We start from the raw sequence: 20,613 nt of genomic DNA on the forward strand, positions 1-20,613 counted from the left end.
TGACTCGGGAATATTTGATATTTAAAATTTAAAAATAATTAAAAAAAAAAAAAAAATCAGACAACCAACTAATTATTGTGAGTATTAAACCCATTTGGTATTTAGTGTAAAAGACAAGTCGAGTAATATAAGTTAGTGAGGTTTTAGGCTTTTAGTCTCCTTTCCCCTTCCTCTTTCCTTCAGCTCAGAGTCACACTCTCAAACACTTCACTGTCAAGCTTTCTCCTCTTTCCCGTTAGGGTTTCTGTCTTCTTCTTCGTCTTCCTCTTCCCTCTTTCGCTTCCCGCCTTGCAGAAGAACCTCCATGGATAGGTACCAGAAGGTGGAGAAGCCTAAACCTGAATCGCCGATAAACGAAAATGAAATCCGCATCACAAGTCAAGGCGCTATTCGAAACTACATCACTTATGCTTCTACCCTACTTCAGGTATCATTTCACTGTTTTTGTTATTGTTTACATCAGCTATTGTATCTCATTTCATTTTTTCTTTTTGGTGTGTTCGTCTTAATCTTTCTGTTTATACGTTGCGTCTGTTGTTTTTTGAACAATGAATCTATCTTATGACGTCAAGGCGCTATTAGAAGATTGTCTTGGTTTTGGTTATTTTTAATGTTAGCCGACATTTATTGATTTGGTACATTTTCTGGTATATTGATTTCGTTTCTTCTACCTGCGAATTTTGAGGAATAGTTGCTCGCTGGCTGATACTCTGCCGTATATGCATTGTATGTGGAAGCGTCTGTAAGCTTAATGCACGAGCTATGGTACTTCTTAACATGCGATAGCTCATGAAATGTAATCTGTTCTGTTGATTATCTACATTCCTTGTAGTTTTTTTCTTCTAGCCTATCGTGAATTCTAGTTATATCGATATTTTTTCACTTTACCATATGAAAAGAATAAAGATACGGTTGAATTTATCTTTTATAGTTTATCTTGTATTCTCAGATCGAGTAATTACGCTAATGCAGTGATCATGTGGAGCTTGGTGTTTCTGTATTATGTTGACGTGATGTTTGGCTCAGGTTTCTACTATTTGTACACATTTTTTAATATATAAATTTACCATCAAGATACAGCTACGTACTTCTCTTTCTTATAAAAAGAATCAAGTGCACTAGAGTTTATGGTTTACAATGTACAACCAGATCTATTCATTATGCTAATACAATGATCATGGCCAAATTGTCATTTCCTTATTCTTGTCTCACGGGTTTTTTCAACTTGTTCGTACTATTTTTTTATTTTGAAGAAGATAATTATTGATGTTATTCATGGGATCAAGTTTTTGTAATCTATTCAATTAGTAGATCGATTATTTCCTTATTTCTAATCATGCTGGCTAACTTGAGCATAGCTCAACTAGTCATTCGTTTGGAGAGAATGAGTTCCAGATCTTGGCTTTCGAAGTCCTCTGAGGGCATTTGCAGGAGTTCTTTTTTTAGGATTCTTTGTATACCTTCTCCCCTTCAAGGATCCACTGTGTTTTTTTAGGATTCTTTTTTTTTTTTATCTGGAAAGTTTTGCATGGGAGAGTGTATACTGAAGACTGTATCCAAAGGCTTTCCTCCATGGTGTTGTGGCCTCAATAGTGTGTCATTTGTAGAAGACGGGGTGAGGAACTTGACCATTTACTTTACTTGGCCCTTGGACTTTTTCTTGCTCGTAATCGAGGTTGTTGTTTGATATTTGAGGAGGTGTTCTTGAATCCTCCTTGTCATGAAAAGAAAGGGTTCTTTGGCATTCTTATTTTTTGCTCTGTTGTTGGGCATTTGGCTTGAGACTTGAGAGAAATAGTAGAATTTTTCGTGGAGTGGAGTGATTTGGGGAGAGCTTTTGGGTTACGATTAGGCTTAATGTCTCCCTGTGGGTCTCTCTTAATACGGTTTTTCATAATTATCCACTTAGCATTATTCTTTTCGATTGGAGTCCCTTTCTATAATTGGGTGTGAGTGCCCTATTGTTTGTGGGCTTGTTTTTTGTTCGCCCTTGTATATCCCTATAATGAAAGCTTGGTTTCTTATAAAAAAAGGTAAAAAAATCAACTATTCATTTGTGTATTGGATTACCAAACTAGTGGCTGGGATTGTCATCTGGGCTAACACCCGCTAGTGCCAAGCCTATTTATGCAAACCAAATTTAGAGAAAGATTCAAGCCAGTCTTTCAACTTTTGGTTTTCAAACAAATAGAAACATAACAGATAACTATCATTTTCAATAAAAAAAAATTGCTTAAAACAAACGAGAGAGACAGCCCACTTCTCAAGAGAACATTAAATCGATTAAGAGAGGAAGAGAGCTTGGGAGAGATAGGGCAAACATCCTCCCTTTTCAGGAGAGAGAGGAAGAGGAGAATGCTGATTTGAGTGATGAGAGAGGCTTTGTATAGTGTTTGACAGCAAGACCAAGTCCACCATCAAGCATGTTGAGTTTGAGTTAGAGGGTAAAAAGTTCCCAGTGGTATGGCTTTCGAGTGTCGGTTTAGTATAAAATGGATTTTTTATGTTAGAAAATCGTGGTTCCTAATAGCCTATTTATAAATTCTCTCTCTCTCTCTCTCTAATAAAAAGGTTTTTTCCCCCTTGTTTATTCATGTTTCTAAGCATGTGCTTACTGTCGGCTGAGAATGAATCTATTCTACTTTGGTTTAATATATCACGTTTTCACTTTTTATAGGACAAACGTGTTAGAGAGATAGTGTTGAAAGCCATGGGGCAGGCAATCAGTAAAACAGTTTCCATTGCAGAAATTTTAAAGGTTTGAGTCCTTTACATTCTGCAACTGTGCATGTGTAACTTATTTTATAATTAACATGCCAGTTTCATTCTGAAACAGAAGAGAACTCCACAATTGCATCAAGAAACTTCCATCAGCTCAGTAAGCATAATTGATGTATGGGAGCCTATTGAAGAAGGTCTTGTACCGTAAGTTTTAATCTCTAAAAATCTCTGTTAATTGCCTGATGAAGTCCTATGCAATTACTGCTGGTTGGTTTCTTTATGCTCATAGTCACGACTTAGCGTTGTTTGGATTGGTACTCTTTAGTTTGCAATTGCAGATTTGCTTATTATTATTGCTGTGGGCATGTAGCTTTAGCATACTCTTCTGCAGATATTTAAGTAATAACGTCTGACATATGATGCAGTGTGGAGATGACTCGACACGTCTCAATGATATCAATTACCCTGTCAAATCGAGAACTAAATAAAGATTCTCCTGGGTAAGATGTGAAAGTCTAATCTGAGCTGCTTTCCAGTTTTTACACTCAAGTTTCTTATTACGAATGTTTCGAGATGAAAAGTGTTACTATTTCTAGGTATCAAGCTCCACAATTTGTGGAGCAGCCAAAGCAACAATATAAGCAGCAGCAGCAACAACAGCCCAGACAGTCTCGTCCTTATTACAATGCTGTTAACGAAGGTGATCCTTTTTTCTGAAAAATAAAATATACTGTTACAGCGTGAAGATGTAGAGAATGTGATATCTTCGACCCTATTTTATAGTGCAGCAACACAAAAACATAAATAAAATACCTGAAAACAGAATCAAGAAAATTAAGAATTCTTGGGATTTTGTTACATCATTCCAATTAGTAAAGAAACCAAGTGTTCTATTACAAGTGAATTGGGGCTTCGGGATGTTAAGGTAGACTAGATGTTAGCTGTGGGTTTGAGATACTGACTGGGAATCTAAAAGAAAGGAATCACCTAATCAGTGTTTTTGAAAGCCTTCTCAGGTGTTATATGTCACGGTTATGCTTGTTCATTGCGTGCTTTCTGTGAGTGCATGCCCATTCCAAACCTTTTACCTTGCTTTCATTGCATGTCTTTCATTCTAGCGTAGTATACGACTAATTGTTAAATCTTCCAATTCGGGTTATATGCTATCAATGTTGTTGTCCTTTATGGCTGGCTAGAGAATAACATCTACTTCTCAAAAAAGCTTTTTAAAATATTTTTCAAAACTCTCTCTAACCCCATTTATTAAAATTGTTTTCCAAGAATAGGAGGTAGAGGCTACGAAATAGACAATTTGTGCCAGCGACAATCCAAGTTTAGAGCTAATTGACTTACTGAAGGGCGAGAGTAAGTGCTGCACAATTACTTCGTAAGTCTAGAAGAAGCGTGATTGTGACACTAGTCGCAGTTCTAGTGCCTCACCTTTTCAAGAAGGCATATGCTGTCCTGAAAAGCTACTCGAGAATAACATAATTTCATAAGATAATCACAAGCTACAAATATTTTCCCCTCAGAGATAGGTAGCACCCAATTAATTCTAATTCATTGGGGAGGTCACAGTTGATGTGTTTGGAAAAACTACAAATAAATTTTAGTGGAGATCATACTATTAACTGTTAGATTATGGTCCTTTCTATAAATTTGGCAGATCCATATGGTCAAAGCCGAGGTCGAGGTCGAGGGAGAGGGCGTGGTTGGGGCAGAGGTGGATATGGAAACTACCAAGGGGGATATGGAAACTACCAGGGCGGATATGGCCATTACCAAGGCGGATATGGCCACTATCAAGGTGGATCTGGTGGCTACCAAGGTGGTGGCCCTGGCGGCTACCAAGGCAACTATCAAGGTAGATAAGTTTTCCCTCTTTCAGTTTCGATCATGCTAGATCTTGAGCACGGCCTAATTTTTAGTTTCGATTTTGACACATAGATAATAGTGGGTACTCGAATTGGAGTAGAGGCAGTGGGCGAGGCCGAGGTTGGACATATCGTGGTAAGTTTCGTTCTCAAATTTCTTATCTCGTTTAGAATCTAATCTAACTGTCATTTCGCGCATTTTGTCGATGTTCTGTACCACCTAGTTGTTTAATCTCTTGGAATGTGATCTGTATTTATAGGATTTCTTAAGAAAACGAGATCAAATGTTTTCGAGTTTCACCTCTTAACTATTTCTTGGTCTAAGCTAAATCTTGAACATGTTGAAAATAATCATGGGTTGAGTTGTTCGAATCAATCGCATTCCTTTCAGGAACTGGCTATGATAGAGGCAGAGTGGGGAGGGGTTACGGTCGAGGTCGGGGTCGGGGTCGGATAGACGGACAAACAAGGGACAATGGTGGCAGTAGAAACCAGGTTTAGTTAAAAAAAAAAAAAGTTACTCATTTTCACTGTTCTCTTTTCTCGAGCTAAAATGCCTTGCCTTTGCCAGTGAGATGCTTTTTATCAGAATTTACTGTTTTTAATAGCGTGGTAATTTCGCTTCTTACAGCGTTGTTGAGCAGTAATTTCTTCTTTTTTGCCTTTGATAACGTGGTACGCAAGGTTGTTTTTGTTCATGTTAAACTTATTATCCAATAATAGAAAGTCTATATATATATATATATATATATATATATATAATATTATTTGTAATGACTCAGATCCACCGCTAGCAGATATTGTACTATTTGGCTTTCCCTTTCGGGCTTTCCCTTTAAAACGTGTCTGTTAGGGGAAGGTTTGCACACCCTTATACACGGTGGTTTGTTCTCTTCCCCAGCCAATGTGGGACATCACAATCTACCCCTCTTTGGGGTCCAGCGTCCTCGCTCGCACTCTTTCCTTCTTCCAATTGATGTGGGATTGCCCCCAAATCCATCCTTTTTAGTGCCCAGCGTCTTTACCAGTAGTCTACCCATTTGGGGATGGTAGTCTAGCCCCTCTGGGGAACAGTGAAAAGGCTAGCATATCATCCGATGTCTGGCTCTGATACTATTATATATATAAATATATATATTAAAACAACTTTAATTTAAATAAAAATTAGCATATGAATTTTGTTTATAAAAAAAAATTAAGAAAAAAAAAAAACAAAACAAAAAAGCTTTGTTGGTGGACTGTTTTCTTACCATCTTAAAAATTATAATGGGGACAAATTCGTAATTTTCGAGGCTTAATTAATCAATTATTTTCTATGTATGTATGTGACCGTAATAACGGCTATATTCATTCCGTACAGTCACTACTAGGAATAAATAAATAAATAAATAAATAAATGCAAATTTGGGACAAAATTTGTTCTTAAGATATTTTGTTTTCTTTTCACTATGTTGTCTTTCTCTCTCATCCATTCCAAGACTTTGTTTAAGAACAAATATTCATTAATTCTTCCCTAATTAAAAGTTTCATTAATGTTACTACCAAGTTTTAGAGGATATTAATTTCGATTATTTAAGATCGAATAAATTTCATACGTACAAGCAACGCTAGTTATACCAACGACGATAATTACAAGTAAATTTGAAATATAATTATTGAAATTCTCGATAATTGGTATTTACGTTAATATCCCTGAGCAACGTGGCTGATAGTTCACAGAAGGAAATTGAAGAGAAGAAAAAATTTCGCACGGCTAAACAACCCAATATAAAACAAGTGAAGTTATTGAACGTATCGAGATATCATCAAAGAAACAACAGAGGTGTTCATACAAACACGACCCGAAAATCCGACCAACCCAACCTAAACCATAAAAGATGGATTAGATTAGATTTCTTCTTTGATTTGAGTTGGGTTGAATTTTTTGAAAATAAAAAAATTTGGGTCGGTTTGCAAGTTGACTTATTTTATTTGTCGGGTCAACCCGAAAATAGAGTTATAACTCAATTCTAATGAAAATTAAGAATATTTGACGTTTGTAACCAATGTTAGTGATACGTTGTGACTTGTGAATGTTTGATATTTGAGTTTTATGAGATTTTAGTTATCGTATAACATATATTGTGGATAAGTATGAATTTTTTAAATAATTTTTTTTAAAAGAAACAATCCGACAACCCAACCCAAAAATAAAGGGTTCGATCGGGTTGGGTTGTGAACTCTATTCAGGTTGCTCGGGTCACCAACCCAATCAACCCAAATTTTAAGACTGATTCAAAAGATTTCCAAACCCAACTGGTATACTCCCCTAAAAAAGAACGAGACCGTCTATTCTTACAAGAACAATGTAGCGGATTGTTAGACTGAACCAACAATTATTAAAATAGCATCGAGACAAAATAATACAACAATAGATAAACAGATCGACATAGTACAAAACACGAGAAAATTCTTATCCATACATCTACGACAGGGTGTGTGTTTACAAGAAATCGACGATCGAGATTCAATCGTAAAAGACGTCGCAATCGACATGGCACGGGATGAGAGAGAGAGAGAGAGAAAGGGTTGGTTGAATGTAGACGGAAGAGCGACCTTCTTCATTGCTTAGGGGACCTTTTAGCCCTTTTGGGTGTTGTCTTCATCGTTTGCTTTATAAGGGCTTTCCATTTCCAAAGGAATAAAAGCTTTGAAGAAGAAGAAGAAGAAGAGGAGAGAGAATGGCTTTAGAGAGAGAGAAATTAGGAGAGAGAGAGCAAAAGAGCTCAAAAGATGAACTTTTTCATGTCATTCATAAGGTTCCACCTGGTGATACTCCTTATGTTAGAGCAAAATATGCTCAGGTAAATCTCTATCTCTTTGTTTGCTTTCGTTTCGTTCGGTAGCTGTCGGGTCGAAAATAATCGAACCGTCGACCTTTAAGATTCCTAGTAAAAGTTATGCTCGAGTTAGCTCGAGCTCTCTCTCTCAATTTCAATTTGTTGTTTTGTACTCTGTTCTCCCATGTTTTGATGTAATGTAGTTTTTTTCTCTTCCGAACAAAATTTTTCAAATTCAAAAGATTGGAGTTTTTTTTTTTCTGGGTCGGGTGCAAAATTTGAACTTTTGCACTGAAAAGTAGTGAGGTGTTAGAAAAATCCGATGACTCGAAAAACCTGATCAACCCAACTCAACCCAACCCGTATGATTTAGGTTAGATTGGGTTGGGTTCAAATAAGTTGGTACAAATAAATTGGTTCATTGGTTGAACTCAACGAACCCGTATGATTTAGGTTAGATTGGGTTGGGTTCAAATAGGTTTGGTTCATTGTTGTACTCGAAATTTATTGTTAATTAATTTTAAAATATAGATTTTGATGACACGTATATTTATTTTATTTTTTAAATTTTATAATAATTTTTAGTTAATATTTATTTTTCAATCCTAATAAAAATAAATTTTTAACCATTTAGAATATAATTTTTTTTTGTAATGAAATTGAGTTACAAAATTGAATTAAATATTTAAAAATAAATAAATAGATAAATTTAAGAGTAATATTTAAATATCAAAATTTAAATATTTATGATACTATTTTGTAGAATATTACAATAAATTAATTAATAATTTAAATATAAATTATTTTTAAAATTTTTGATTATTGTTTGTGAATTTGTTCAGTTGATAGAGAAGGATCCAGAGAGTGCAATTTCATTATTTTGGGAAGCAATAAATGCAGGAGACAGAGTTGAAAGTGCTCTAAAAGACATGGCTGTGGTTATGAAGCAAGTTGATAGAGCTGAAGAAGCCATTGATATCCTCAAAACCTACAGATTTCTCTGCTCCAAACACTCCCAAGAATCGCTCGATAACGTTCTTATCGATTTGTTTAAGGTTCGTGTCTATTCCATCTCTAAACTATAAGATTCGTTGGCTAAATTAGTAACCAGACCAACCCGAATAGACCTTAATTTATCATAATAATCTTAGAAGTAGGGTAAGGATGAGTTGTAATCCTATTTTCGGGTTGGTCAGGTGGACCTGAACCAAAAAAATGTTGACTTGTGAACATATCTAAGTTTTTGGTTTTCCGAAAAAAAAAATCTTACTTAACCCAATGTTTATAGTTTGGGTTGGGTAGTCCGAGTTAATCGGGTTGACCTGAACTAAAACAACCCGCAAACCGCCTTGAGTTTTTCGTTTGAAAATTCGACCCAACCCAAATTGAAAAAGAAAAAAAAAAATCTTACTCAATCCAATGTTTAGTTCGGGATAGGTAGTCCGAGTTAGTCAGGTTGACCTGAACTAAAAAAATGTCAACCCATGAACGGCTCTGAGTTTTTGGTTTTATGAAAATTCGACCCAACCCAAACTCGAAAAAAAAAAAAAAAAAAATCTAACCCAACTCATTGTTTATGGTTTGGGTTTGATAGTCTGAGTTAGTTGGGTTGACCTGAACTAAAAAATGTCAACCCACGAACCGTCCCGAGTTTTTTGTTTTATGAAAATTCGACCAAATCCAAACTGAAAAAAAAAATCTAACCCAACTCAACGTTTATGGTTTGGGTTAGATAGTTCAAGTTAGTCAGATTGACGTGAACCAAAAAAGTGTCAATTTGCGAACCGACCTGAGTTTTGGTTTTTCAAAAAAGTCGACCCAACCCAAACCGACAAAAATATAACCCAACCCAACGTTTATGGTTTGGGTTAGGTAGCCCAAGTTAGTCAAATTGACCTAAACCAAAAAAAATGTTAATGCCTGAACCGACATGAATTCCTATGTTTTGGGTTTGGAGGTTCGAGTTAGTCAGGTTGACCTGAACCAAAAAAATGCGAACCCATAATAAACCGACTTGAGTTTTTGATTTTCGGAAAATTCGAGGAAACCCAACATTTTAGGCGGGTTCTCGGATCAGTTGAACACCCGTAATGTAGAAATATGGACGTTATCGAGAGTCGAGGATTTTTATTAATTAATTTTGTTGAATAGAAATGTGGAAGAATAGAAGAAGAAATTGAGGTGGTGAAGAGAAAACTAAGAAAGATATATGAAGGAGAAGCTTTTAATGGAAAGCCCACAAGAACAGCTCGTTCTCATGGCAAGAAATTTCAGGTTTCTGTCAAACAAGAAACCTCTAGATTATTGGTAATTAATTCTCTTTGCCCTTTCCTTTCATCTTCTTCCAATTTCACCCCAAAATTAACCATAATTACAAAATTCAACTTCACCTCAAATAATTCAATCAGTTAAGATATTACCGTCTTTTTTAACTTTAAATTTTAATACCCTTAAACTTTATAACTTTCAAATTAGTATTAATGCTATTATTTTTTAAAATTCATAAATATTTTTTGAAACGTGATAATAATGGTAAGAATATTTTATTTAACTTTTAAACTGGGTATTTTTTAATATTTTAAAAAAGTTTTAGAGTATTTTCTTAATTTATTTTAATTAGGGGTATTATTGAAATTTTAAAAATTCAAAAATATCAAAATTACTCTTAAACTTTCAAATTTACATTAATACCCTTAATTTTTTTTTTCTTTATTTCAACGTGATAACTTTAAAATTAGTATTAATACTATTTTTTAAAATTCATAAATATTTTTTGAAACGTGATACTAATGGGGAGAATATTTTATTTAACTTTTAAACCGGGTATTTTTAAATATTTTAAAAAAGTTTTAGAGTATTTTCTTAATTATTTTAATTAGGGGTATTATTGAAACTTTAAAATTCAAAAATATCAAAAATACACTTAATCCCCTTAAACTTTTTTTTTTTTTTTTTTAATTTCAACCTAATAAACCGGGTATTTTTTAATATTTTAAAAAAGTTTTTAGAGTATTTTCTTAATTTATTTTAATTAGGGGTATTTTTAAAAATTCAAAAATATCAAAATTACACTTAACTTTCAAATTTACCTTAATACCCTTAAACTTTTTTTAATTTCAACCTAATAACTTTAAAATTAGTATTAATGCTATTTTTACCATTCATAAGTATTCTTTGAAACGTGATACTAACTGTAAGAACATTTTATTTAACTTTTAAACTGGGTATTTTTAAAGATTTTAAAAAAGTTTAAAAATACTGATGAAATGTTGAAAGTTCGAAGATATTTTTGAAATAGATGATTAATGATTTTTTAAAAAAATTATAAAAGTATTTTGTTAATTTATTTTATTTAGGGGTATTATTGAAACTTTTCAAAATCGAAATATTTTTATAAATAGCCCCAAATAAACACTAAATTCTCAACATTTCTAAAATATACCCCAAAAAAAGTGTAAATTACAATTTTCTGACCTATCAAATGGGCCTGAATTTGTGAACAGGGAAATCTGGGGTGGGCCTACATGCAAAAGCCCAATTACATGATGGCGGAGGCAGTGTACAAAAAGGCCCAAATTATCGATCCAGACGCCAACAAAGCATGCAATTTGGGCCTTTGTTTGATGAAACAGGGCCGCCTTAATGAGGCCATTTCGGTTCTCCAACAAGTCCAGCAAGGCAAAATTCCGGGCTCTGATCAGATCAAAGCCCAAAAACGGGCAGGAGATTTGCTGACCCAAATCAGGTCAAGGCAATCGCTGCCCGATTCCATCGAACTATTGGGCCTCAGTATTGATGGCGATTTGCTTAATGGGCTTGAGCAATTAGTCCATGAACGAGGCCCATTTAGGTCCAAGAGGCTTCCGGTTTTTGAGGAAATTTCTTCATTTAGGGATCAATTAGCATGTAATTAATTAATTAATTAACTTTTTTTTTTTTTTTTTTTTTTTTTTTTTTTTTTTTTTTAATGTAGATTGGGGTTGGTGTTGGGATTTAGAATAATGTGTCTCGGTTTTGTAAATAAAGAAAAATGAAGGAGCTGAATGCAAATTTGAAAAGGAAATGTTTTGTGTACATTTAGTATTGATGTTGGAATAAATATTTGTTTTTTTTTTTTTTTTTTTTTGTGTATTAGATGAATAATTTCTCTTTCTTTTCCTATATGTCCCTCCACTCCCTTCGTATTTTAAGACGGGTCGAATGTGGAGCTCACACGACAATCCCAAGAGCATGCCAAAAGACCCGTACTGTCAACCACAATTGAGATGACGACGTTTTTATAGGTGAAATAAACTTATAAGGATTCTCTACTGCTTTGTAACGTAATTCCCACTGAGTGATGGGTAGAATCCTTTGCAGATGACTTAAATATGCAATAGGGCACCGTGCTTTCCCTTACTCTGCATCCTTGGAATAGCATGTGCCTTTTGGCAAACCCTAAACCCTCTCCTAACAATCCCCTCAACAATCCTCCCATCGAACAAAGTATATCATAGAGCTTCTCTTGAGGCCTATGGAGCTCTTGAACAACCCTCCTCCCTCCTTAATTGAGGCTCGACTCCTTCTCTGGAACCCTCAAACAAAGTACATCATTTGCTCAACATAGTCACTTTTGACTACACGTTCAAGACTCACAACTTGAGAATTGAGCACCCTGAGCAGCTTTGTAACGTAATTCCCACTAAGGGATGGGTAGAATTCTTTGCAGACAACTTAAATATACAATAGGACACCCTACTTGCCCTTGCTATGTGTCACAATCGCACTTTTGATGGCAGCGGACTTGCGATTGTACGACACTCACTTTCCAATGACGAGTGAGCTAAGTCAATTCGTTCTTGCGTCGCCTACGGCTAAGCGACGTATGCTCGAGCCTCGGCCTCGGTTTTAAGAGAAGGTTTTAGAAAACAAGGGGAGAGAGAGACTTTTGAAAGAGACATTGTATAAGCAAGCAAGAGAGAAATAACGGCTCACAGTATATAACCTTAGGTAGAGAGAAGTTGACAACTAGTCGTATCCCCCTATAGTACATTCTGAGGCATAACCTTAGGTAGGGAGAAGTTGACAACTAGTCGTATCCCCCTATAGTACATTCTGAGACATTTCATGTCTGACAGGTCTAGACATGATATTTATCAAATGTCATACTTCCTAGAAATACAAAAATAAAACACTAGAATATAAAAGACATAAAGGGTTGAGTTTGTCATGGGCATGCGACCATGGACAACATGCCTTGGACGAGCATGACCGTGACACTATGCACCTTTGGAATAGCACGCCCTTATGGGCACCAAAAATATATTTTTAAATATATAACGGATAATTTTTAAACGGTCCAAAAAATTTATTATCTAAAATGGTAATGGTATTTTTATTTTTATTTTTAATTTAAGAATATTACTGAAATTTTTTTAAATGTAAAAAGTATTTTTTTTTTTTTTTTTTTTTTTTACACAAAATATTCAAGCACATTATTATTAATTTATTCAATTTTATAAAATAAAATTTATATTATCGTGTACAAATACAATTTTTTCAAAGATCTCTGGACTCGGTGCCAAGTCGCTGTTCGATTCTCCAATGGCGGGGAAGGAGAATCTGAAGATCATTACAGACAAGAACCAGATGCGGACATGGACGAGGGCCATGAGATCGCAAGGCAAAACCATCGCCCTCGTTCCCACCATGGGATTCCTCCACGACGGCCATCTCTCCCTAATCGAAGAAGCTCACAAGCACACACACCTCGTCGTGGTCTCAATCTACGTTAACCCTAGCCAATTCGCCCCTTCCGAGGATCTCTCCACCTATCCTTCTGATTTCGACGGCGACATTCGGAAGCTCATGGCTGTTCCTGGAGGTGTTGATGCGGTTTTTCATCCTTACAATCTCTACGATTATGGAGTAGAATCAGCTCGTTGCGGAAATAGCGGCGTATCTAATGGAACGGCTGTGGTTTCTTGCTTGGAGGAGTCTGGATCAGGGCATGAGACATGGGTGAGGGTCGAGCGTTTGGAGAAGGGGATGTGTGGGATAAGAAGGCCTGTTTTCTTCAGAGGAGTTGCTACCATTGTTGCTAAGTTGTTCAATATTGTGGAGCCTGATGTTGCTGTGTTTGGGAAGAAGGATTATCAGCAATGGCGGATTATCAGGCGGATGGTGAGTTTCTCTGCAAGAGGGTGAATGGTTTTGATTTTGATATCTGTTTAGAGCTCAAAACTCATTGTTTGTCATCTGAATTTGATTGCTTAATTCTAAGATTTATAAACTTAATTTGCATTCCTCGTCTTAGGGTACTAAATCTTGCATGTTTGCTAAACTATATTCAGAATTTGAAAAGCTTCTTCGATCAATACCATTAGATGAACTGGTAGTTAAGTTCTCAAGAATGCTAAATCTTGCACGTTTGTAATATTGCCTGCAGGGTATGTAAGGAACCACGAACCTCCACAATGGTATGATATTGTCCATTTTAATCTTAAGTTCTCATAGTTTTGCTTTTGGTTTCTCCAAAAAGGCCTCATACCAATGGAGATTGTATTCCTTACCTATAAACCCATGATCATTCCTTTAATTAGCTAACGTGGGACTCCCTCCCAATAGGGTATGACTTCAATTCCCGTTCCTCGAAGTTCATTTAGTTCTGATCTCGATAGTTAAAATTTGGGTTGGGCAACAAGCCTCTTGGATGATATTTGTTGCTCTAACTTCTTGCCTTATCATATTTTGTTCTAGATTTCCACAAGTTATTGGGTGTTTACCCACATTTATAATCATTTGATTGAGATAGGCATATGTTTATTACCTCTGGTGGTAATGATTCTCACATCAACTCTTTTCCAGGTTCGAGATCTTGATTTTTCTATAAACATTGTGGGGTCTGAAATCATGCGCGATGTCGATGGTCTTGCAATGAGTTCGCGCAATGTCGGGCTCTCACTTGAAGAAAGACAAAAGGTTCTCTCCTTCACTGTTCTATCTACTCCTGTTCAAATTATGGTGTAGTAGTGTCTTCAATGTGCAAAGCATATTGGCTTTGTTGTTCATGATAGAATGATTACTTAGATTCAGAAACTGATTTACGTCTACATCTTTCGTTTATAGGCATTGTCTATAAACAGGTCATTGTCAAAAGCAAAATCAGCAGCAGAAAGAGGTGAATTTAATTGCAAAAGCTTAAAGAGCTTGGTTGTCGATGAAATACGGGAAGCCGGTGGAGAACTTGATTACGTTGAGGTGAGCCCTAGATGATTTAAATATGAAGTCTGTAACAGCCCAAGCCCACGGCTAGTAGATATTGTCCTCTTTGGACTTTCCCTTGAGGTTTTTAAAACACGTATGCTAGAGAGAGGTTTTCACACCCTTATAAAGAATGTTTTGTTCTCCTTCCCAACCGATGTGGGATCTCACAATCCACACCCCCTTTTAGGGTCCAACGTCCTTGTTGGCACTCGTTTTTAGTTCTAATACCATTTGTAGCTCAAGCCCACTGCTAGCAAACATTGTCCTCTTTGAGCTTTCCTTAAAGATTTTTAAAACGCGTCTATTAGGGTGAGTTTTCCACACGTTTAATGTTTCGTTCTCCTCCCCGACCGATGTGGGATCTCACAAAGTCTTTCTGACTTAAGCCTATAAAAAGCTTTGATGTTCTGTTTGTAACATTGTGCAGCCTTTCAACTTAGTTAAGAGAGAGTGTGGAGTTGTAGCCTGTCTTTTTCATGGTTTTATTGTCTTTTTCATGAAAGGGGCTGTTTCTTGCTTTCGTTTTCCAAAACTATTTTTGAAGACTGATAATGGGGCTGCTGATAAGTAAATATGCATATGAATGAAATCATGGTTTGCTACTTGTCCATGTTTTTGGAAGGAAAAACAACTTCAATTCTCCTCCGAGTGAGGTTTTGTCGTGTATTCCATTCAAATTATCTCCATAGGCATCTGTAACTAAGTTTTCTTTTTTCATTATTCACCTGGTCTTATTTTGCTCGACTGGAGACTTTTTTCTCTCTAGATTGTGTGAGATCCCACATTGATAGGGGAACGAGACCAGCGAGGACGCTGGGCTCGAAAGGGAGTGTGGATTGTGAGATCCCACATTGGTTGGAGAGGGAAACCAAGCATTTATTACAAGAGTGTGGAAACCTCTCCCTAACATGTATTTTAAAAACCTTGAGGGGAAGCCCGAAAGGAAAGCCCAAAGAGGACAATATATGCTAACGGCGGGACTTGGGCTGTTATAGATTGCTTCCCTTTTTTTGTGAGCATTCTCTTTTGTTGGCCTTTTTAGTCTTTTTCTCAATGAAAGTTCAACAATTCATTAAAATAAAAAACTTCAATTCTTCTCAAAACGAGAATTGGAAACATCGTATTCAACGTAATGTTATTCGTTATCCAAACACTCGTTATCCAAACACGTATCTGCTGAATTTAACAGTAAGTTTCATATGGTTTTTGTTGGCGACAGATTGTGGAACAAGAGAGTTTGGAGGTGGTGGAGGAGATCAAGAGTCCAGTTGTGATCTTGATAGCTGCCTGGTTTGGCAAAGTAAGGCTCATAGACAACATTGAAATAAGCATTTGAATATTTAGTTACTTCTCCTTCCTTCCTTCCTTTTGATCATCTTTTTGTACTTATTTTAGTGTTTCCGAGCTATGAGGCTTACACGTATTCGCTTAGTATGTTTGAATAAATAGGTCGAGGTTTAGTGTGTTTGAATAAATAGGTCGAGGTTTAGGTAAAGCGGCCCATATTTCATGTTTGTTCGTGTAAGACTGATAGCATAAGAACTTTAAACCACTTAAATAGTCCAAACTCAAGGCTCCCCAATGGAGAGCAAAAGAATAAAGAGAAGTCTCATTATTTTATGTCATTTGAATGCACTAGTTCTTTTGTACGTTATTGCCTAATATTCGATTATAAATCTTGGATTATGAAAACGAGTTAAGCTCATGCATACAAATAGATAGAATCATCCTTTGACGTTGAGGTCGGAGAGAAACTACACACTATCTTTGTATTTTCTCCTTTACCATTTTCTAATCCATTTTTTGTATTTTTATCATTTTCTCGGCAGCCCAATCTTCTCAGTTGATTCAAAGTCGTATATGATCAAACTGTGAAATATTAGTTTTTTTCATTCATAAAGAGATTAAATATTTCATAGTCCAATCTAATACAAACTTATTGATATGATGCTTCCACTTACATTATACACCGAATGATTTAAGTCAATCATTTATAAGAAAAGTTATTAAGTTAAATTAATAATGTTTAAAATACTACCATGGAGATATTAAATTGTAAATAAAATAATTTTAAAAATTAAATAATTAATAAATCTTAACATATAGTACATATTTAGAAGAAATTAGTGAGTTTACAAAAAAAAAAAAAAAAAAAAAAAAAAAAAAAAAAAAAAAAAAAATTTGCATTACATTTTTGTTATTAAAATAGGATAAATTTGGAAAATGTTGTAATTTTAATTTTTTGTTTACTATATTATAAAAAATACACATGACTACTTTGTTTAAAAAAATACTCAAACATTTACCCATTTCATTAATACTTTTAAACTTAAAAACTTCCTTTCATTTCTCTTTTTCTTTTTATTTTGTTTTTATTTTATTTTATTTCTATTTTTAAATATCAAATCTTCAAAGAGTTAATTGATTTTTTTAGCATGTCCACACATACATATAAAATTTTTCAAATGTTGCAATTTTAAACCTATAATACATTCTTGCTCCAAGTATATTAAAAATGTTTTTCTCAAGTATTCAATTAATTATATAGAAATTGATAATAAAATAAAATTGTAGAACTGAGCCTTTAGTTGGAATTTATAAATCTTTTTATCAAAATAGTAAATCTAAAATCACTTTCAAACAAGTCCTAAAAGTACCTGGATCAGTAGTGGCACGTTTTGGGGAGGCTCCAACACAAGTAGGTAAGAACGTAGTGATAACTCGACTCATAAGTGGTTGAAAAGGCCGAGTACCTGCAAGTTCGAAACTTCATATACGACAAGTGAACAACTGAAGTATATTATTTCAGAACATCAAAATGCATAAATGATTCTATCAAACCCTCAAAATGTGTATAAACGATGCGTTATTGGTAACCATGTGTGTATTATTTAGCAAACAAATGATATATTTTCATTCAAAATGTCAAAAGAATATAACCATGCAAGCTATACAAAAGCATGTATAAAACTGTCCAAGCCTGATCCCATCACCAAAATCCTAATGCTGCAAGGAGGATCCATCAACAGTTAAAGCCGCCGCAAATAGACAATATGATAATCAGAATCAACGCAAGTACGATCGCAAGAACTATCAGCTTTATCTTCATGTTCTGATACCACATCTTTCTCTTCATTTTGGTTCCTTGCTGCCTAAAATCTTGTGCCTGCAGATACCATTATCAATTGAATTTCATGTTCATATTAAGATTGAGTATTTCCTCTTCTTTTGTAAACATAATCTCCTGTTTTTTTTTGTCAATTTTCCTCCTTATTCAAGTTAATTGGGACTAATGTAAACGACACAAGGTCCATTATCCATTCGAACCACAGAACTGAGCATAGCGTTACGTCTAACATAGAACTATGACCCGAATAAGCTACAAAATTAAACGAATATAGCATATAATACAATTGTAAAAAAGTAATAAAACGCTCTATGATGTTGATGCCGGCTCTCAAGTTTTGAATGGGATGTCCTGTTTCTTTAGGTATATAGTTTACTGACGAATTCGATTTTTCCAAAAGTTAAAGAGTACTGCAAACAAAATATGATATCGGTATGGCGTTCATTCGTGAACTAAATTTCCTTTAATTCACATACCATTTATACTCATGCATCACCTAAAAGAATGTATCATTTCACAGATTGCCAATCATTATTTAGGTAAGTCGCAAAAGGAACGGACAATGACCTGAGATCGAAGGTTTTCTGTCTTATCGACTAGAAGCTCAATCTTCTCTCCACGATCAAGAACCTGTTGACAGAGCAATCAGTGAATAAACCCACCATTTGCATATCAAGTAAAATGTGATAACAGATTAAATCAGATCAAATGTTATAATATGCAGAATAAGGCATTTTCCTAAATTTGATGATTGAAAGGAATGGAGGAATGTAATGGTTGTATGTTACTTTATTTTACCTTCTCAATGTTTTCCATCATTACTCCTTTGACTTCAGAAACCTGTGCTTTCACTTTAGCAATCTTACTGATCTCCTCGGGGTGGTCCACACAATACTTCATATGCTCCTTCAGTTTAGACCTATATACAAAAATATAATGTGATTGGAAGCAAAATCCAGGTGGTCCACACAATACTTCATATGCTACTTCATATGCTCCTCGGGGTGATCCGCACATTCATTCTTTATCTCTATCTATATGTATAATGTTAGATAAGAGATAAAGGGAAATTCATTTGATAATTCCCACGAAACAATGTACCCAAATTCTTTGTTCAGGCTGTTGGCAGTCGCAGTCATGGCTTTTCCGCCTCCATATCTCTTCATAAAGTCCTCATTAACTCGTTCGAGAAATGCAATAGGGATCTGTCGACCAGCAGCCTCAACTGCAACCACACAGTAAGCTGCAACACAGAAGAGATGGAATCAATTAGATTCACCTATGTAAGCATAGAGACAGAATGGAGCACGAGCAAACACAGAGATCTGTAGGATCCACGTCCAGTCTCTCAAGATTTTTAAGCATGATCTTTCTCATGGAAGCACACATATGCTTTATGGATTAGATTGTACAGATTAATCGCATTGTATGTTTTTCCATAACTAGGTAGTCTTAGTTCTCCATTATTCTGAATTGAAGATGAATTTCTTGATTGGACCCCAAACTGAAGTAGTAATTAATGGCAATGATGAACGCAGTCAGGAACTATGTACATGAGCTGAGATGAGAAACATCCTCAGGACAACACAGTGTCAATCAAAGAACTCAAATAGTAACTTACAGAACGAAGAGAGGAAGTTATTAATAAAACAGAAGAACGCTAATTTCACAGAACCGTGATTAGAGAAAAGAACATCGAAACTCAATTTAGCATAAAAGAACTTGTTGTCACCATAACAGAGGAGGTCACAGTTTCAAGGCTCCAGCAATATTGATACCAAGACTGACAGTTTTCGGATACCGCATCTGCAGCACTTCTTTCGCATCGACTAGCTCAAGAAACAACTTCAAAAAAATAAAAGCGAAAGAAATCTTACCAAAAAAAAAAAAAAAAAACGGATTCTAAAACGATAGCTATGTGGAATAAATGTCAAGAATCGACCAAGGAATTTTCACGATCGTTCTTTTCAAAACACAATTTCTTTCAAAATGGAATGACAATTACAGAACCGAGTCCTCCATTAATGATCTGATCAGCGTATCGCAAAACGATGCTTATAACACTAGTTTCCTATTATTTCCACTCCGAGATTAACAACGGCAAAGCGTTTAACAGAAAAGAAGCACATCTAACGCAAATATCACCATTGAAACGCGTTAAAACTAAACAGGAGAATCAGACGAATCTGTTAAGAATCTCAACAGAATCGCATAAAAAACAAACAATCAAAAGACGAAAGCCATGAAAACCGCAGGAAAAAAGATGAAATCGACAAAAGAAAATAAGAGGAGACAGAGAAATTACTGAATCCATTATCGACGAGATAGTTGAAGGTGTGGCCATCGCAATTGTAAGTGAACTTGTTATTGGTGGCGGGAAGCTTCTGGAGGCACTGTGTGGCTATACTGGTGAAATTTCCGGTGAATTCCGTATACTCTGCAAGAATCACAGTCCCGCGCGCAACGAAACTGTAGATCAAGGATTGTTGCCCCATGGAAGACGATGAATCTTGTCCAAATCGAACCAGAGGATACAGAGAGAAAGGGGAAAATAGAGAGAAAATGAAGGCTTCGCTTCAAGGGGAAGCTCAAAAAGTTGGCATGTCTGTGTTCTCTGAGTTAGTTGTAGCTACCCTTTGATCTCCTCGAAAATCACGGAAATGCCACGCCATTTCTTTTTTTCTTTTTTCTCTCAAAATTAATTACTCAAGTGTCGGTGAAATTACAACTTTACCCCTTATTAACATATTTAATACTTTTTACAAGTTTACAAACAATTAAATCTAAATTAGTGGAAATCACACGCTACTATTTTCTCCAATATTAA

At 35.3% G+C, this 20,613-nt stretch overlaps 4 protein-coding genes across 6 annotated transcripts; 3 read left to right on the top strand and 1 right to left on the bottom strand.

Annotated features, from left to right (window-relative positions):
- The first annotated feature begins 118 nt into the window (after positions 1-118).
- Positions 119-5,346, top strand: LOC111811382 (uncharacterized). 2 transcript variants are annotated; one of them, XM_023698194.2, is made up of 8 exons: positions 119-427; positions 2,678-2,758; positions 2,837-2,925; positions 3,147-3,221; positions 3,318-3,421; positions 4,388-4,585; positions 4,669-4,731; positions 4,987-5,346. In XM_023698194.2, exons 1-8 carry the CDS (start codon positions 305-307, stop codon positions 5,094-5,096), a joined length of 843 nt encoding a protein of 280 aa, XP_023553962.1. In that variant the 5' UTR covers positions 119-304; the 3' UTR covers positions 5,097-5,346. The 2 variants fall into 2 exon arrangements, with proteins under 2 accessions (XP_023553962.1, XP_023553965.1); XM_023698197.2 differs by lacking the exon at positions 119-427 and adding an exon at positions 958-1,026.
- Positions 5,347-7,265: 1,919 nt separating this feature from the next.
- LOC111776328 (protein SULFUR DEFICIENCY-INDUCED 1) lies at positions 7,266-11,488 on the top strand. 2 transcript variants are annotated; one of them, XM_087117870.1, is made up of 4 exons: positions 7,268-7,438; positions 8,257-8,469; positions 9,566-9,721; positions 10,918-11,488. In XM_087117870.1, the coding sequence occupies exons 1-4, from the start codon at positions 7,316-7,318 to the stop codon at positions 11,326-11,328; spliced, it is 903 nt and encodes a 300-aa protein (XP_086973996.1). In that variant the 5' UTR covers positions 7,268-7,315; the 3' UTR covers positions 11,329-11,488. The 2 variants fall into 2 exon arrangements, with proteins under 2 accessions (XP_086973997.1, XP_086973996.1); XM_087117871.1 differs by lacking the exon at positions 9,566-9,721 and having other exon boundaries at positions 7,266-7,438.
- Positions 11,489-12,952: 1,464 nt separating this feature from the next.
- LOC111811423 (pantoate--beta-alanine ligase) lies at positions 12,953-16,284 on the top strand. The gene is made up of 4 exons (XM_023698261.2): positions 12,953-13,576; positions 14,261-14,374; positions 14,522-14,653; positions 15,879-16,284. Exons 1-4 carry the CDS (start codon positions 12,998-13,000, stop codon positions 15,993-15,995), a joined length of 942 nt encoding a protein of 313 aa, XP_023554029.2. The 5' UTR covers positions 12,953-12,997; the 3' UTR covers positions 15,996-16,284.
- Positions 16,285-17,508: 1,224 nt separating this feature from the next.
- On the bottom strand, positions 17,509-20,399 carry LOC111811424 (vesicle-associated membrane protein 722). The gene is made up of 5 exons (XM_023698263.2): positions 20,092-20,399; positions 18,888-19,029; positions 18,585-18,705; positions 18,354-18,416; positions 17,509-17,825 (listed from the first exon to the last, which is right to left on the bottom strand). Exons 1-5 carry the CDS (start codon positions 20,279-20,281, stop codon positions 17,682-17,684), a joined length of 660 nt encoding a protein of 219 aa, XP_023554031.1. The 5' UTR covers positions 20,282-20,399; the 3' UTR covers positions 17,509-17,681.
- Positions 20,400-20,613: the final 214 nt, after the last annotated feature.

The sequence above is a fragment of the Cucurbita pepo genome, chromosome 15, assembly GCF_057944985.1.
Source record: "Cucurbita pepo subsp. pepo isolate OVF chromosome 15, ASM5794498v1, whole genome shotgun sequence".
Lineage (NCBI taxonomy): Eukaryota > Viridiplantae > Streptophyta > Magnoliopsida > Cucurbitales > Cucurbitaceae > Cucurbita > Cucurbita pepo.

Coding starts and splice junctions, on each gene's coding strand:
- LOC111811424 (XM_023698263.2), bottom strand. CDS start 20,281: ATGGGGCAACAATCCTTGATCTACAGTTTCGTTGCGCGCGGGACTGTG. Junction 18,706..18,887: donor AGCCTGAACAAAGAATTTGG/GTACATTGTTTC, acceptor TTTTGTATATAG/GTCTAAACTGAAGGAGCATA. Junction 18,417..18,584: donor TGATGGAAAACATTGAGAAG/GTAAAATAAAGT, acceptor CTCTGTCAACAG/GTTCTTGATCGTGGAGAGAA.
- LOC111811423 (XM_023698261.2), top strand. CDS start 12,998: ATGGCGGGGAAGGAGAATCTGAAGATCATTACAGACAAGAACCAGATG. Junction 13,577..14,260: donor GGCGGATTATCAGGCGGATG/GTGAGTTTCTCT, acceptor ACTCTTTTCCAG/GTTCGAGATCTTGATTTTTC. Junction 14,375..14,521: donor CACTTGAAGAAAGACAAAAG/GTTCTCTCCTTC, acceptor TTTCGTTTATAG/GCATTGTCTATAAACAGGTC.
- LOC111776328 (XM_087117870.1), top strand. CDS start 7,316: ATGGCTTTAGAGAGAGAGAAATTAGGAGAGAGAGAGCAAAAGAGCTCA. Junction 7,439..8,256: donor TTAGAGCAAAATATGCTCAG/GTAAATCTCTAT, acceptor GAATTTGTTCAG/TTGATAGAGAAGGATCCAGA. Junction 9,722..10,917: donor AAGAAACCTCTAGATTATTG/GTAATTAATTCT, acceptor ATTTGTGAACAG/GGAAATCTGGGGTGGGCCTA.
- LOC111811382 (XM_023698194.2), top strand. CDS start 305: ATGGATAGGTACCAGAAGGTGGAGAAGCCTAAACCTGAATCGCCGATA. Junction 2,759..2,836: donor CCATTGCAGAAATTTTAAAG/GTTTGAGTCCTT, acceptor ATTCTGAAACAG/AAGAGAACTCCACAATTGCA. Junction 4,586..4,668: donor CTACCAAGGCAACTATCAAG/GTAGATAAGTTT, acceptor TTTGACACATAG/ATAATAGTGGGTACTCGAAT.